At 33.5% G+C, this 16055-nt stretch overlaps 1 protein-coding gene and 2 non-coding genes across 5 annotated transcripts in view; all 3 read left to right on the forward strand.

The window, feature by feature from the left end:
• LOC146996103 (ornithine decarboxylase 1-like) overlaps positions 1 to 1343 on the forward strand; it is a 52352-nt gene extending 51009 nt beyond the window's left edge. For all 3 annotated transcript variants that reach the window (XM_085819751.1, XM_085819750.1, XM_085819749.1), the window contains exon 11: positions 975 to 1343. In XM_085819751.1, coding sequence (XP_085675877.1) covers positions 975 to 1110 — 136 coding nt within the window. In that variant the 3' untranslated portion in view covers positions 1111 to 1343. The remainder of the gene's footprint in view (positions 1 to 974) is intronic.
• Positions 1344 to 14442: 13099 nt separating this feature from the next.
• Positions 14443 to 14530, forward strand: TRNAY-GUA (transfer RNA tyrosine (anticodon GUA)). Its single transcript is given in 2 exon segments — positions 14443 to 14479; positions 14495 to 14530. It is a non-coding gene; the product is annotated as a tRNA-Tyr (tRNA).
• A 317-nt stretch (positions 14531 to 14847) lies between these two features.
• Positions 14848 to 14936, forward strand: TRNAY-GUA (transfer RNA tyrosine (anticodon GUA)). Its single transcript is given in 2 exon segments — positions 14848 to 14884; positions 14901 to 14936. It is a non-coding gene; the product is annotated as a tRNA-Tyr (tRNA).
• Positions 14937 to 16055: the final 1119 nt, after the last annotated feature.

Consider the following 16055-nt stretch of genomic DNA (forward strand, 5'->3'; position numbering starts at 1 on the left):
CGTATACCCCTCCTGTGTATCTTGTCTACTTCCCACATTTATTGAACATAACTTTAGTAAGCTCCCTGTTCCGAGTCAGGTCATGTAATGTTCCCGAAGCAAGTAAGGAGGAATACTGAACCTGATATGCTAATTTTTCATATCAGGCTTAAATTTTTAATTTAAACCTGATATGAAGCTGATATGCTAATTTTTCGACTTCCTTAATTTTTGCACACCAGTGTATATTAGGTTTCTGCATGCAGATGTTTAAAAAATACTTTTGACTTCGTATAAAAATTTTCTCACAGAAGTATAGATTTCTAGTTCTTATTCTCAAAATTCAATATTTTATGAGTCAGGAGATCAAATTTTGTACGATACTTTAAAATTTAGGGTTTACAATAGGGTAAAAATGATTTAAATCATGTAATTCTGAAAGGATTGTAAGGAAAAATGTTTATTCCATGGAACGCCTAAATGATGTTTCTGGACGGGGAGGGACACTTGTTTAAAGGTTGGTAAATGCTGCTTCAGTATTGGTAAATAAGGTAATTAGTGATTTTGGGTGTTGAACCGAGGCTTGCGGCGTGGAAACCAAGCATTGTACCGCCAAGCCAAAAGTGCAGATCGGTCTTCGTTGCTGTTTTGATTTCGATCTGGATTTGTTTTTTGTTGTCAGAGCTGACTGTTCACCGAGATATCCATCGTGTATATTAAAATAACGAACAACTTTCTTTTTTATAGAACATAGGCATAAAACTTTTATTTGTTATATTTTTAGCAAAAGCTGTTGTCATTACACTGTCCTGTTGCTCCATTCGAGATAAAAAAGTACTGTTCAGTTTTGAAATGCTTTCTTATTTGATTTGTTTCTTAAATGAGAATTACATGTGCCCGTCCAAATATTCAAGTGAATATATTATTTTTGAAATAATATATTTATATGTGCTTAATAATATAAAGTGAACATCTATATTTTATTTTTTGCGTAGGTACAAGAACGAGAAGATCCCACCATTTGAAGATTTTTGCTGTGATCTAGGATCAAACCAGTTGAAAGCATTTATTAAAATCCAGGACTACATTTGCCACGACGACTCTAACGATGACTTTTTCAGAAAGGAATGAAGGACTTAACTATCTGGTGGTGATTAGTAATTACTTAACATTTTTATATTCTTGGCTACTTAGTGCGGCACGGTTTTGAAATGGCGTAAGAAAGCACGGAGTTCGGCAGTATTTGGAGAGGAAGATTTCTGTTGGTGTTTTATGCTTTTAATACATAACTATGCGTTATTTGGTTGTGTATTACTATGTTTCTTCTGTTGACACCATTAAAATTTTGAAAACATTTTCCCAAATTTGTTGTCTATTTATTCTCTTACTCTTCAGGGGCAGCGCAGCATGCAAAATGTATACCGAATTTCACCTCTCTTTTATTAATTTTACCGTTCAAAATTCTGGAGGGGTGAAATGATGCGAATTTACTAAGAACGCGGTTAGAGTGGGAACAAAAAAGAAAAAAAAATGGAAAATAATCATGGATAAACTACAAATAACTATCCCAATATTATTTCTTACAAGAAAAATGTATTCCAATCAGATTACATAGTCATATTACTAACATTACACAATATATAACATCCAGAATTTTTTAAAAATTTTCCAAGATTTTTTCTGGAATATTTTAAAACAAGCCATCTTCATTTCCACTTCCCTATAATTTGAATCTCTCCCATTCTTATCCCTCCTCTTGAGAATAATCTTCGTTTCATGTGTCTAACATTAGTTCGGTAGATAAAGATAAGTTCACATGCCCAGTCTTTAACAGAACAAAAGACTATCTAAATTGATAGATATTTAACATTTTTCATTAAAAGTTATGTTCATATCTACTTTCCTGTGATTTGGTCCAATTTCTGCCACTTCCGTTGAGAAAATACCCACACGATTAATTTGCAACGACGTTAGAGGGCACTTCTCATCTGCATATCGAGAATGTTAGTTGACGATGTGGCTTTGATTAGGGAAGTACCATCGATGTCCTAGCGGTCTTTTAAAATATATAAAATAAATATGTAATTCTATCTACATATATAATAAGTATGGTTCTATCTACATATATAATAAGTATGGTTCTATCTACATATATAATAAGCATGGTTCTATCTACATATATAATAAGTATGGTTCTATCTACATATATAATAAGTATGGTTCTACCTACATATATAATAAATATATTCTAAATAAATATATAGTTCTACCTTCCCTCAACATTAGCATAATTTGATGCATACTAACCGTCAAATGTTGGAGTCATGCCAAATGGAATGGATGGAAATGAAAAGATAAAATCGACAATAAAAAAAAGCCTTAAAAAAAGCTTTCTTGGATGTTGGCAAAAATACTAGTTTTTGTTTACAAGGAGATGTGTTACATATTATTTAATATGTGGGTAAGAATAAGATTCAGTTTTAATCTTCGGCAAGGTAAGCTTCAAAATATTCTTTACAGTTAAGAAATGAACTTTATGCTGAAAATTATTTCTAAAATTGAAACTAAAATGTTAGAAAATGAAACATAGAAAGAACTTTCAGAAATGATTGATTTTCAGAATAATGTTTCGCCATATTTTGATTCTACAACTGAAATCATGCCTAAGTATTAAATTTTGTAAAATTTGTTGGGAAACTTACCGAGCAATTACAAAAATTATCTTGCACGCGTTTTTCAGTTGGCGCCAAGAATAATTCATTTGGAGAAATTCTTAATTTACAGTAACCTATTTCAATTTTCCTTTCATTGTGCACGAACGGAAGAAAAATGGTGAATCGTTCATTCTTTCAAATAATTTTAACAAAGCGTTTAAACCACGTTTGGCGTTGTTATCGCTTATAAAATGTATGCCAAATTTCAAAACGCACCAATACATAAATTAGCGTACATCTTATGAAATTTTGATTAAAAAACTCTAATGTTTCGCAAGTGTGCATACAAATACATCTACTTTAAGGTCACGGCAAAATTTTATAGATTATAATTCACAATATTTTCAAAAAACTTATAAAAATTACTAAAAAAAAAAAAAATCTGAAATGTTTCAGATTTTAAATTACGTCCAAAGGGGCGTTTTTTAACATTTTGTGTGTTACCTTTCTTTATTAAATATCACGTTCCTCGCACTTAAACCATAAGATCCAGTGCAACAGCAATATCGCAAAATAGTTTTAAAACGAGCATATCTTTAGAATTTCCGATACAGAGACTCACGCGCTGGAGATAAAAATGTTTTTTCTGCACAACGTTGCCATTGCTCGCTTTGAAATCCTTGAGTTTGTTAATCAAAAATTCGTCAAAGTTTTAAAAAATAGGAAATCGATCATAAAACAAATTTCAAATTTCAAATTTGGTCTTCCACATGCTCATATTCGTTGGAGGATTACGTTATTCAAAATTCGATGACTCTATGTACCGTTGTTTTATGACAATGTGAGAAATATACATACATTTACGCAGATTTTCATTATTTAATTTCTTCAAATATAATGCAGGACTCTAACATTTTGTGGCAACAGTTTGAAAAGTGAACCGACATTTATCCGTCCGACGCAAAATGCCAAAACGAAACTAATAGTCCTTCGGGATTCAAATCCCTTTGGACTAAAAATATAAACTTTTGTAAATAAATCAGAAAATACCTGCAAAATTTATTAGGACTGAACCTAAATTTTGAGCTGTGAAAGAAGGAATTAATTAAGTTTAATAAAAAAGAGATATTTATAAATGCATAGCGAATTGAAATAAAACTGAGGAGCAAAAATTTTGAGAGCTAATTTTTTAAAAAACTACTCGTGAGATTTTTACTAAACTTTGCACTTTGGCTTAATTTAAGTCATAGAGTAAAAAATATGGGGAAAATAGGTATGTCATTTCACAAAAAGACCGATTTTGTGTCAGAATACCAAAGTTAGAAGAATGTTATGTATACATCTTACAATTAACAAAAAAAGTTGCAATTAACAAAAATTTAAAAAAAAAATATCTTTGAATGTTATGTATAAATCTAATACGTATCTTAAGTTGCGCTTTCGAGATGTGAAAAACGCAAATTAAATTTCTTCAGTCGACCCAGTGGAACGGGAGATACAGAATTATGCCGTTTCTGTTTTATGCAGAGTGTACAAGTGTTGGAAATTCAGAATTCTAAACAAAGCGTTTGGTTGGATAAGGGGAGCCAACGTTCTTTTTGTAGTGAGCATTTAGAGAATATTCTTAAATTAATCTTTTCGCCGTCCTCTAATGTCCGCGAAAATTCCCCCCCCCAGCAGCTGTCTATTTTCCGTAGCGTGTAATGTTGTTTTCTCTGTACATCATGACTTTCCATACATGACTTTCGTAGTGGATTAATGCCAATGAATATTAAGTAAAATTATAAGGAAATAAAGCATAATGGAAAAATAATAATATCACTGCTTATTTCTAACAGCAGGATAATTCGATAACATCTGATCCAGGCGGTCCACTCCTCCCATTTTGTTGTTGTAATATATTACAGTTATTGTTTTTTTTTTTTTTTTTTTTTTTTTTCAGTTCTTTTCCGTGTTCCAACATCAATCATCGAGTTATTATGAACTGTGCTCATCAAACGTATATCCTTCTTGTCTTTCCAAATCACAACCTCATTTTTTCTCTTTCTGTGCTGAGTAGACGTTGAAGCCATCTCTCACTGCCTTGTATCTTATGTAAAATGGCGCGAATATTTATAAAACCCGGCGCAAATTCAATTAGAAATAGAATATCTGATTAGTGCTGCCCTCTAGGAGGTACTAGAACAAACAAAAATAAAAACTCAAACAAGTAAACATTTAGAAAGTGTTTTGAACGTTTAAGTGTTTTAAAATGTAGAAGAACGCTTAAAGCGCGTTATGGCTGCCCTGCGGAAGTTTCACTTGAACGCGCTAGGCGCGTTACGTACGACGAAGAGATTAAAATCAATTCGCTATGAAATAGTTTGCGTGTATTCCTTTGGAATACAACATGCCTCAGAGAAAAAAAAAATGTCCAATCGTAGAATTTGAATTCACAAAATCGAAATTCTCATTCTCCTAAATAATTGTGGCACCATAATTTCTCCTTCAGATAAACATGTATCAGATTTTATGTCTAGTCATCAATTACAGCTCGCTAACTCATGGTACGGAGATAAATATATGAATGTTCAAATTCTAATATGATCCTATTCCTTTCGGAACATTATCATAGATGAAAAAGTTGCAATTAACAAAAATTATAAAAATATCTTTGAATGGGTCATCGCAAGTTCAGAATTTAGAAAAGAGAAGTTCGTTCACAAAATATTGTCGTTATGAAGAACGCGATAATGAACGACCTACGAGCAATTTTAGGAATTAAGATTCGAATCTCTATTTCAGATGAAAGCGTGAAGTTGTCAGTGAGAGGCGAAGAAATACTTAATCAATTTAAAAAATCTTTATGTTTTAATAACTGTAGGTATCAAACTAAATTACTTTGTAAATTTAATTCTGATGAATTAAACAATAATTCTGAAATTGCAAAAAAGCATTTTGAGATTTCTCAAGATGGACTGGGTAAGGTTATATAAATTCTAGAGTTTCATCTTCTTTGAAAGCATACAATTAGGTCGAGAACTATTAAAGACTAAAGCGACTTATCGCTAGATCTTTTAAAAAACACAGACTGACAAAGGGTATAGAAAACAGTTTTTTTCAACTCAAATAAAAAGTTAACAGAAGTGACTACTTGTACTTACAAAACAGCCAGCACTTATGACTCAAATCAGAAGAAAAAGAATTTTAAATTATGACTAAGCTAAGCTAGCCGAAAGACCACAGAAACACAAAACGCGCAAGTTGACTCGTATCGAAAAACCGGCGTGACAAGCGTAATAGCGAGAATAACGCAAAGCCGCAGATAGACTTACTGCTTTCAAGAGACAAGCCTTGACAAATTCAACTGAGCATTGACGATGGGAAACATTATATAGGTAAGGTATAATGCGGATTTCTTAATCAGAGTTTTAAGAGGAAACTCTGTGAAGAATTGTTCCCTTTGGTGGTCTAGACCACAATGGTTACAAAACCAGTGCGTAAAGTAACCAATTGAACATAATTCTGACATAGAGAACGATGGGTGACTAGAACGCCATGATAATTATCTATTTATGATATTATTGTGAAAAGAGACAAACTGCTACTAGACGTAAGAAAATTCAGTGATGTGTTCAAATTTCTCAGAATTATGGCATTGATCACGTTTTGTTGTTAGAGCAATAAAAACGCCTGCAAATAGTAGCCCATTAAGTGCTTCTGAAATACAAAATGCTTAAATATGCAACCGTATTCGTAATGCTCAAATGGACTTCCGCCCCCAAAATTAGACACTTCAATCTGACAAGCCAATTTTTTTGATCTCTTCCACGGCTTGGCAGCATTTCTTGATGAAAACTAAATTCTTCAAATTAAAGAATGATTAGAGGAAACCGAATGTACAATTGATGAAAAGCATCCAGTTCTTCTTCCTAAAGACGCTAAATTTACGAAATTTGTAAAGAGAGACAACGCTTTACACGCAGGATTTGCTGCAACTTTAGCCAAACTACGATGGGAGTTTTGGATTCCTTATGGCCTCCAGCTGATGAAAAGAGTTATGGGGAGCTATCTAATATGTCGAACACATGCGGTAAAATAAAAAAAAAAATTAAAAAAATGACAGCTCAGTTACCTAAAGATCAGATTGTAGAAGCGCCACTTTTCCATCTGAACGGTCTGTATTCAAATGTCCCATTTGAGTCAAATACGGAAATGGCGTTCAAATATCATACACCGTATTGTTCACGTGCATTGCTATAAGAGAGATTCATCTGACTTGTTTCTAATATGTCTGCAAAAAACTTCTTTTCCTCTCTGTGACGTTTCATCTTAAGAAGAGAGAACTGCCGCACCTTTTATTTGGACAACGCGAAAATATTGAAATATGCGGCCAAATATTTACAGTAATTTTACAGAATTAACCAAAGGAGCAAAATTTCAAAATTTTTCTAACAACTGAAGTCGTGACCTGGCTGGAAGCAATGTGAAGCTTGCTTCTTCATGGGCAGGTTTTTGCAAACACCTTATAATGAGCATCAAGTAGCCATTAAAAAAGATCTTCGGCAGAGCTCAACTGAATTTTAAATGCAAAAGGTATCAGGACAGTACTGAAGTCGAAAATATTGTGAGCAGATGACCCTTGACATACATTTATAAGGAGGCCTCTAAATACTAAGTTCCAGTCCTACAGTTTTATAAATTGGGCTCCAATTATCTAAGTGCCTTGCGTGCATTCTCACAGTGTAAGTGGTAGCACGTTCAGCTACAGGTGAAGGACCCATAGAACGATCCCATTGACAGCAGTTGATTTTAGTTTTCCCTAACAAAAAAAAAAACAAACACACACACACACACACACACACACACACACACAAAAAAAAAAAAAAAAAAAAAAAAAAAAAAGGACCAAAAAAAAAATTTTATGTGTGCACCACATAATTTTCTTGTACGGAATATTAAAATATACACATTTTTTCTTGATTTTATTTAAACTTATTGGATTGAATTAAATGCACTTCGTCGATAGCGCATATAAACCACAATAGAATAAATGCAGTCTTTAAAATTCACTATATGTGTTTACCATAGCGACACTCTGGCGCTAGGTTCACTTAACAGCGTTATATTTCATTCATATAATAACTCAGAATGCACAAAATTTATATCATTTGAAGAATTATCTAATCGTTGCCACATGTTCTGTTCAAATATTATACTACATTCTAGAACGATGTATAAAAGAAGTTAAGCAAACAAAACAAAAAAGAAACAGTTTTTCACAGACGACTCAGTATTTCTCATTTAATTAATTCACTTCTCACTTCGCGACAAGGCAAAATTACATAAAAACTTAAAATATCTATATTAAAAATTACGAAGTAAATCTTAAACACTTATGTCCTTGAATAAATTTAAGAAAGGATTAAGCAGGATTTAATTCGCAATAATAAATGAAGGCGTTGTGTTTGTTGTTGCGAAGCTTAGTCTCTCTAGATTGGAAACAAATCTACTATTCTGCTGTTTCAAATGTAAACAAATATGTCGGCCATGTTATCTAAAAATTAGGCTTAATCGCACTTAAACAGCTTTTAAATTGTTGATAATTGTACAAATATTGCTTGCAGATTTATTAAAGGCATAAAAACCTTAACTGGAAGATAACACATAATTCAATCATGTTATAGCAAAAAATGCACAATTTACAAACATATAAAAGTAAAGAAACTGAGATCACTGAGCCGGGTAACAGATTGGATATGTATATAAATATATTTATATACGCTTGGTGCGGCCGATTGCAACCAAAATACGAGGTGTACATCTAAATGTTATGGCAGATCTATGTACAAAATTTCAACATTCTGAGGACCTATATACAAAAATTCAACATTCAACATACAAAATTTGAACATTCAACATTCTGTACGTACCTGTACGTACAGACGCCACGAAAAATTCTCTTCGGAATTCATTTTAAAGCAGTTTTATATATATATATATATATATTTTGGGGGGGAGGGAAAAGTCTTTTATTCTATCCTTACGTACAGATGTCGCGCAAAAACATCGTGAAATTGCATTCGATAGCGGTCAAAATGAATATTTTCGTTGAAATATGCTGCCTGAAACTGTTCGCGATTACATTACTTCCTTTTTACTTCGTACCAAGAAGTAAAAAGTGAATAGCGCTGTTGTCATTAATAATGTTTGGCAACAAAAACTGCAGAAGGAGAAGGATGGAGTAAATTCTGTTTCTTTACAAAAATTTGTACAACATTTGTACATTTATTCCAACCCCATCATACAAGAGTAACAGATATTAATTTTAATAATTAATAATGGAAACGGTATGTAAAAATTAAAGGGTAATTCACCAGTATTTTTCGTTGCTCATTTTTAGTCTCATTAGTCTCATGTTACGTTTCTCATTTTTTATGACAATAAAAGCATATTTATAATTGTGAATCACCTTTTCATTCACACTTATTACCCACTATTATGAATATGTATTTTACAGGGAGATGTATATTTTGATAAACCACACGTATAAATAATTGAAATTAATTGATGTCATTTTTGAAGACGTTTTGGAGTAAGCGAAATTATGCTAATCAGTTTTTTTTTTTAAAGTCACTCAAAAGTTTTCTTGACTTTCGGAGATATCAGTTTAAAGATTGGATATACAGTGAACAAATTCTATTAAAGCTTGATCGGCACTTGGAAAAGAACAAAATTAATTTTCCTTCCTTTTACTGGTGGTGCCATCTGTTGCAATTAGTGGAAAGCTTTTGAAATGAAGAGGGATATATATAAAAGTGAAAACAACACGAATCCTCAACAAAACATCGTCAGAAGAATTTGTCATCAAATAATTTAAGCCATATTATCCACTATGTTTCAACTTCGTCTTATTTTCCAATTTCTGATTAGCTTGATTTTACGAAAATGATTTAGATAAACTTTAGGTTAACACTCGAGCCGGCTGATATACTTGTTTTCCTTTTTCACAGAATATATCGCCGCATGCAAATCTAAAATAGCTGGTCTGATAATTATTCAAATATTCGTTGGAAAACATCCCTTTTTGCAGATCAAAGTGTCTGAGTAATTTACGAATATATATTTTCCTTTTTGAAATTAATAATGATTAATAATAATTGATAATAATAATAAAAGACTTCCGCATTATCTTCCTCTGAAAATCTAACTATCAGTGATACGTTATATTTCAATTCTGATTGTTAACTAAAACCAAACATCTATTATCCATTTGAGGAAACATATATATTACATCAGGGGTGATTGGGGTCTATGTAACTTCTCGCACTATTTACATAAAAGTGATGACACCTTAACCAAGTTGACTATTGTTTCTCAAGGTACCAGATTGCATCAACTTGAAGACACAGAGTGTTCTGCATCATTATAAAGTTCAGTTTATGCCGTCAAGGAAACTTTTGTCAAAATTCTGAGACTTTCTTTTGAAGATCTAACTGTATAGTCACCAACTTAAATAAAATCACCGACGTCTTTTACAAATTAGATTGTTCATCAAGGCATAATCAGTGCCTGGCCCTCTCATGGAGTTCAGTTTTTACCACGGAGAATTGAACCTTCATCAAGATGTCGCCACGCCCAAGATCGGGTCTTCACTTTAGTGACTAGTCACTGACGTGCATAGAGATGTCCGAACCTGCCAGTTCAAAAGTTGGAGAAAGCAACTTTCGTCAAAGTGCCGTACTTATAGGATGGTTTCTATTTTGGCGAAATCTCCATCATCTCCAGATGTATAAACCCTGTATTTTTATAGTCCTGGGGCACTGTTTACCAAGAATACCCTGGCATAAAGGTGCCCACATCCTTATGAAGCCACTACGATTATTAAGCTTATGATTATTTATGATTATGAGCGATTATTTATGATTTGAAGAAAGCCACTTTCGTCTAGATGCTAGTACCTTTATATCAATGCTTCTTATTAAAAGCCTTGGCGAAATTCTCTCGTAAAGTTACTGGCACCATTAATATGGTTCGGTTTAATAACGGGGAGAAAGCATTTTAAGTCGTGCTGTAATGTAAAGGTGCCAACATCTTTACAGTACCTTCATGGCGACTTCTGTCTTTGCGAATAATCGCCTACCTGCATAAAGCTGCCGGCAGTTAGTGCCAGAGAAGATCTATAGTTACTGGCGTGTCGGGAAATTTTCCTAACTCCCAGCAGCCTTAAGATCACACACCTATTATCTATTTAAAAAACAATTATATTACGTGCAAATTACGCTGACTGATTTAACATTGTTGATTAATGCAGTAAAATCACTGTACCTACGTATTTTTCTACTGATGGCCAAAGTTCGGTCTTGTCGACCATAAATGTTGGCGGAGATCCAGCCACACTTGTGCCAATCATTTCGGCAGAATTTTCAAGGAATAAATCCTTATGAAAATGTCTTCTATAATTCTAATAAAATATCCAAGTTTAAATTCTTTAGAATTATGGCACAGTTTTCTATGAATTAGGTCAAAAATCTTCTATAGAATTCTGTAAAAGTTTAGATATAGCCTTTATAGAATTGCATACAGAAATTCTACAGAGATTTGTGCAGAAATACTACGAAAAATTGTTCAAAATTTGAAAAATCCCACATGTAGATTCTTATAGAATCAAGTAATCGAATCTACTTAAATTATCAGATGCAATTTACAGAAATTTGGATTTTATTACAGAATTGTAGAAGACAAAATTTCAGTAAACGTTTTTAAGATTCTAAAAAATTCTAAGCAAGCGTGCCAGCTTTTATAAATTTCCATAAGGATTTTTTATAAATTTTCAAATAGTTTTTGAGTATTTAAAGGCATTATAACATTAACAAAATTTTCGGCTGTGATTAAAAAGAATGAATTAAATTTTCATTTCAGAATATAATTCCATAATCTTACTTAAATTCTGGAATGGTAAATGAAATGGAAGGGAAAGGAATAAATCCTTCAGAAAGAGGTGTTTTTTTTATGATTTTGATTAAAAATATAATTGAAACTTATGTGCTTAGTAGAACTTGCCAAATTATCAGAACGTGCCAAACTCTGGCAACCACACTCCTAGCTATTTTTTAGGTGACCATCTTCAAGGTTCTTCAGTTAAACGATTTCTCCATTTTCGTATGCTTTCATTTTGTTGTATTCCAAGTTTTAACGAATTTGCAATTAAATCGGAACACTGTTTGCCTTAATTTTAATATATGCACTTGTGGAATTTTTCAGCAAAGGAACAATATAACTACGACATAACTTCAGGAATTCAAATTGTTTAATTAATAATTTAATTCATTTTACGATACAAATTAATTTTAATGCAGCTTAATGTGAACACGTTTGTCTATGACTATTTTGATAAAGAACTATTAAGCGAATAATAACATAAGTTATGAGAAAAGTATCCCTCAAAATATGAAATTTTTATTAATATTATTTACGTGTTTCGCCATAAGGCACTACACAGAAGGGAGGAATGCCTTCGTGGAGCAACCTTTTTGGGGACCTGGCACGTATTAACACGTTATACATGGGGGAAAACACGAAAATATCCATGCAGCCATCATCCTGTTCACGGAATTCGAACCTCGGACCTAACTACCAGTGTTCAGGGACGTTGCTGCTCGGTTATTGGTGGGCTCAAAATATGAATGATCCTTAGTTTTAAATACACTGATTAATAAACTAAACCGCTAATAATAGCGGTTTAGCTTCAAATTTAAAGGAATCAAACCAAATGCATACTAATCAATAGAAAATTCGCCGTTTATTATACTCCACTTATTGAACTCAGATTAGCAAATGCCAGAATAACCTATTTGTACCTATCAAAGCTTTTGGTAGTTCATCTATTCAAAGAATTGGGGACCAATTTTCAGAGGAACAGAATTTTAAACAAAAACAATCCTTTAGTATAGAGACACTGTAAATGAGTGAGATTTCTTTCTCGAATACCAGTTGATAGGAGGTGGATGTGTAACTTCTATATCCCATCTTTTAAGCTTTCCATATTCGAAATCTTCACTCTGGGATTAAACACATTATGTCCACTTAAAGTTATATATATATATATAAGGTCGTGAAATATTCTTAACTTTGTCGTACATTAAATTTGGTTTCGTTTATGCGATTACGGCAAAGCCTCGAGAGCTATCTGCCTCAGGGGAGGGATGTCTTCGTGGAGGACATTCGAAGGGAAACTGGCTCCTGTACACGTTAGACATGGGGATAACCACGAAAACGCCAATGCAGCCAGCTCATTCGCAGGATTCGAACCTCGAACCGAACTATCAGTGTTTAGCGACTTGAGCCGCTGGCGGGCTGTCGTACATTAAGTGTCTTTGGATGGAAAGGAAGTAGTAATTCTAAGTTGAAGGAAAGGCAAGGGAAGCATTTGCCTTGCTTGTAATCATGAAAAAAAAAAAAAAAACTGGCAGGACGACAAAGAAGAAAAAGGGCCATCTTTCTGCTACCTAGAAATGTTAAGTTTTAAAATTTAAAGGAATCACTGAAAGAAGGGATTTTTTAAAATTTGTTGCAGGGTTAACTTGCAACCTGTCCAAAAAATGCCAAACGAAAAGGCACTTAAACCGAGAGGAGGGGAGGGGTATAAACTGTTATAAGATTTTAATATTCTTAATATTTGCAGTCAGAGAAAAACTAAGTTTAGACTGGGAATTTCACAAACAGTGTCATGGAATTTTCACAAACAAGTAACTGAAAGCACTTATTTTTTGACAAGTAATTGAGAGTATTTATTTTTTAACAATGTACGAATGAAAGTTAAACAAATCTGTGCCTCCAAATCTTTGAATAAGATTTGTATCACACTGTAAATTAATTAGCGCTGTTTGTAAATTTCCCGCTGCGTTTTTCACGTTCATTTTTAACGGTAATGAAAATAACGTAAATTCCGACTTCAAATAACTAAAATCTTAAAATACTTGCAACACCATATTTCAACAAAATACAAAATTGAAGTGCATTCGCGGTTTTGTTTTCTAAAAATCAGTTCACTCATTTTCTTGTCTTTATTATCCTAGAACAGCGGTTCTTAGCCTTTTTACTAACGCGTAATTGCTTAGATAAACAAAAATTGAAAACCTTTAGTACCCACCACTACAAAATACTACTACCATCATCACTCTTGAATAAATCTACTGAGATTGCATAAATTTACGAGTGTTAGAGAAAAAAAATCATTCAGAATGTTGGGATTTTAATTTTTGAATTTAATAATTAAAAATATTTTGCTTCTTTGCGTACCACCGGTTGAGAAACCCTGCACCTAGAAATTTTCTTTCCTTTGATTCGTGTCGCCATCTGTCTCTGTTATTTAAAACTGTTGGCTGATTAAACTGAGTACATATTCATTTAAACTGTCAGTTAGTTTCGTTATGCCAGATGCTGTTTAAACAATGTGACTGAAAATAAATTAGTCCCTATTGGATGTACCATCTATTGGACCAATGGACTTATTATTATGAATTTTAGTTTTAACTATGAAAGCATAATATTTTTTAAGGCGTTGAAAACTAGTGGAAACTCCTTTGAGAAGTGTGGATTTAAAATGTGATTCCTGACCTCATTTTGTTCCATGCATTCCACAACGAATTTCTAAGTATTCAAAATTATTCATGCGCTTCTGATTTACAATTATTTACTATTATAAAATAGAAGTAAGTAAATGATTTCTTTCTCCCAAACTTGTAAAGAAAGTCATTCATGAATAAATTTGCGTTCAGAAAAATAGGCCAATTTTCCTTGTTTGAACATTCAGTTCGCTACTTATCATCCGTCGATAGCTCAGTTGGCAGAGCGGTGGACTGTAGAGGTTTGTAACAGAAATCCATAGGTCGCTGGTTTGACTCCGGCTCGACGGATTTATATTTTTGATTCCATTTTACGATTTCAACAGGTCCGGCTGCTCTCCCCAAGAGGGGAAACAAGTTTACAGTAATTAACTACATAAATTTTTATTAATAATTATATAATTATGAATAAATTTTCGGAAAATAATTAAAATAGAAAAAAGTATGATGCTACAAGTAGTGTTTAATGCAAAGAGATAATGCGCAATGGCACCGCGCAACAAAATTAGTCATTCATGAACTAATTAGTCATTCATGAGTAATAAATTTCTGTTCAGAAAAACAGGTCAGTTCTCGCTGTTTCAACATATAGTTGAACTAATAACCGTCCGTCGATAGCTCAGTTGGCAGAGCGGTGGACTGTAGGTGGTTGTTAACAGTAATCCATAGGTCGCTGGTTCGACTCCGGCTCGACGGATGTTTCTTTTTTCATTATTTTTTACGATTTAGGAAAGGAAGGCAGGAGAGGTCTATTATTCATGGAGGGTAAAAAGCGTAGTGCAGAACCTTACATACATTTTCAATGACTGCTTAGGCTCGTCAACAGCCGAGCAGTAAAATCCTGAACACTGGTAGTTCGGTCCGGGCTTCTAATCCAGGTGAATGGCAAAGCTGTATGAGCATTTTCGTGATTTTTTCCATGTGTAACGTGTATACCAGGCGTTCCCAAACTTTTTCAGCTCCCAGCGCAGTTACAGGTTTACACAGGGCTCTAGTAGTGTTCAACGAAGTGTTGTACAAGGTTTGTGCTTTACAACCTGCTTACTACATACTGTCATAGCAAACACAACACTTCATTAAATAAGACCCTCTATTGATACTAGTAACCAGGCACAAAAATGAAAACAACCACAGTATGAGGCTTATGTAGGTATATATTGAACTGATACACAACAATATTATATTATCATTATTAAAGCCATTGTGAGTTACAGTAATATAGCAGTATTCAGCTCCTATATCCGTGCAAAGTTTTTTGAATAATCTGGCCTAATTTACCGGCCTAGTTTTTATGCAGTTTACTACATCTATGATACGTGCCAATGCCAAAGTCAATTTACAGCTCATCGACTTCGATGCAAGTGCTTCCGTATGGGTGATGCAATGGGTCTACATAGCACGTGGTGCTCGCGATGAGCGATCGAGACAAATCCTGTCGAGGCGACGCAACGGTCGAATGCGGGCTTCTGGAAATGTCTCGCGTCGGCTAGCAAAGAGTTCGGCGTTATCAAACCAACCCGAAGTCTGTACGCGGGGCTACAATGTCGGTTTCCTACGCAACGACCGATTTAGGCAGTGTACGAAATTGAAAATTAGATTCCGTAAAAGAATAAACAGGGGCACTTTTACGCTTCACGGCGTACACTTTGGGAACCCTTTGTGTATACGATAACCTGACTTTCCCTAAAAATTCCTCCACGAAAGTATCCCCCTTTAGGCAGATAAAAATAAACCCCTCCCCCCAACATAGATCAGATTTTAATCACTGTAATTTGCTTAAAATTGCTATAAACTTAATTAATATGCAGGTCAGGTA

Source organism: Stegodyphus dumicola, chromosome 7 (genome assembly GCF_044657685.1).
Source record: "Stegodyphus dumicola isolate Sdum_Otavi_A_Nest chromosome 7, ASM4465768v1".
Taxonomy (NCBI): Eukaryota; Metazoa; Arthropoda; class Arachnida; order Araneae; family Eresidae; genus Stegodyphus; species Stegodyphus dumicola.